Genomic DNA, 1,698 nt, shown 5'->3' with positions numbered 1-1,698 from the left:
ATGACGTCAGAGAAACAGTTTAAAGGAAAAAAATGTAAAAAGCATAAAATTGGCTCACAGAAGTCATAAAACATTTTTTTAAAGATGTTATTAGCATTCTTTAGTGAGTTAAAGATAGAAATAAGTAATTTTAGTACAATAATAATATTATTTATGGATAACCGGATGAATATCTGTTCACGCATTCGCAGGACAGATCGCGCTTCTTGGACGGATCGGTTGAGGACAACAAGAACCACAGACCAAGAACGGACAAAGTCCCCGGATGTTTTTCTCTCTTTACCCAGCATGCATCAGAGCAGACTTGTCCGTTCTTGAGACTAACAGCTGTCCCAGCATGCACTGCGGCAGCAGCTTCCAGGTTAGCGCTCACAGAGCTCAGAGGATTAAGTTAAAAGTTCTTTTTTCTGCTGCTGTTGTTCAATAAAAGTAAGTAAGCTGCACTATATGGCCCATTTACTGATTAAGTGCGTAATTTAAAAAAGTTCTGATGTTAGAGAACAGGAGGTGAAATGCAGCTCCAGAATGTGGTGATGTCATCAGTACGCTTCTGCTCCAATGACCCAGATTTATGCTGCTTCTCCCGTTCTCCCAGATTCTAGACTTTCCTGACAGAAAAGGCTGGACTTTGTTAGTAAATAAATCCTCCATCTTGGATCCTTCCAACTGGTCAGGTTTACCAGGACATGTCCGGTTATTTCAGGGATGTTTTATATCTACCTACCGATTTTCTCAGGATCGGACACGGATATGTGAATGTCGAAAGAATCTCCACCTTCTTCCTCTTCGATCTACAGGAAACAGAAACTCCATAAATCCCGCTGAGCGTTTGGCGTTAGCCGAGCGGCGCGGAGGGAGCGGGAGATTACCTCATCGAACGAGGAGTGTGTGAACATGTCGTCGTGTGTGTGGCCGATGCGAGGGGTGATGACGGAGGTGGGGGGAGTGATGGGGGTGATGGCGGGAGACGGGCCGTCGGACAGCAGGACGTCTCTTTCTGGACTGTCCAACGAAACCTCCTCTGTAGCTTCTACAAAAAAACAAACAAACAAACAAAAACGTTGGTTTATTCATTCTAAATTCAGCTTTATTCAGGATTTTATTTTAGCACCAATTAAAGAACATCTCCTTAGATCTAACTAAGACTGGAACATGTGAAATAACGATATAGATACAGCAGCATCGGATAAAATCTGGCATCAAAAAACTGATCATTTTAACGTCATAAAAAACAATAAAATGAATGAATGAATAAGCAGGTTCGAAATTTTTAACCCCCATTCACAACATGGTTCATTTCATTGTAAATAATATGAATTAAATTATAATTAAATTATTTATTATTGCAAATGGAAGGTTGGTCGTTAAAGGGGGGGGATTGTCGTTGCATGTTTCCAAGCGATAGAAGTCCTTTTCTATAAAGACTCAAACTCACTGCGGATCCAGACATTTGAATTAAGAAAGCTTCCTGAAGAGGTGGAGAAACGTCTTCAACTACCAAGTCCAGTGGATATTTTTTGAACTTTTACTGAATGACTATGACCTGGATGACTGAGAACCTTCATCAGCAATCTCTAACGTTCTGCTCTCTCTGCTTTTTCTCATAGTAGCTTCAACTGTGCTGCTGCCATCAACACCTTTGTTTCTAGATGTTGGAGATCGGCCTGTTTTCCAGTGTAGTCCTGTTTCTCTGACTGT

At 41.1% G+C, this 1,698-nt stretch overlaps 1 protein-coding gene across 1 annotated transcript in view; it reads right to left on the bottom strand.

Moving 5' to 3' along the window:
* snx2 (sorting nexin 2) overlaps positions 1 to 1,698 on the bottom strand; it is a 28,216-nt gene that overhangs the window by 20,796 nt on the left and 5,722 nt on the right. Inside the window, exons 2-3 of the mRNA XM_015374545.1 lie at positions 870 to 1,034; positions 725 to 791 (exon numbers count right to left, since the gene is read on the bottom strand). Of these exons, the coding sequence (XP_015230031.1) occupies positions 725 to 791; positions 870 to 1,034 (232 nt within the window). The remainder of the gene's footprint in view (positions 1 to 724; positions 792 to 869; positions 1,035 to 1,698) is intronic.

Source organism: Cyprinodon variegatus, unplaced genomic scaffold (assembly GCF_000732505.1).
Source record: "Cyprinodon variegatus isolate N-32 unplaced genomic scaffold, C_variegatus-1.0 Scaffold105, whole genome shotgun sequence".
Lineage (NCBI taxonomy): Eukaryota > Metazoa > Chordata > Actinopteri > Cyprinodontiformes > Cyprinodontidae > Cyprinodon > Cyprinodon variegatus.
The sequence above is the reverse complement of the archived record's forward strand: the minus strand, read 5'-3'. Positions and strand labels throughout refer to the sequence as shown.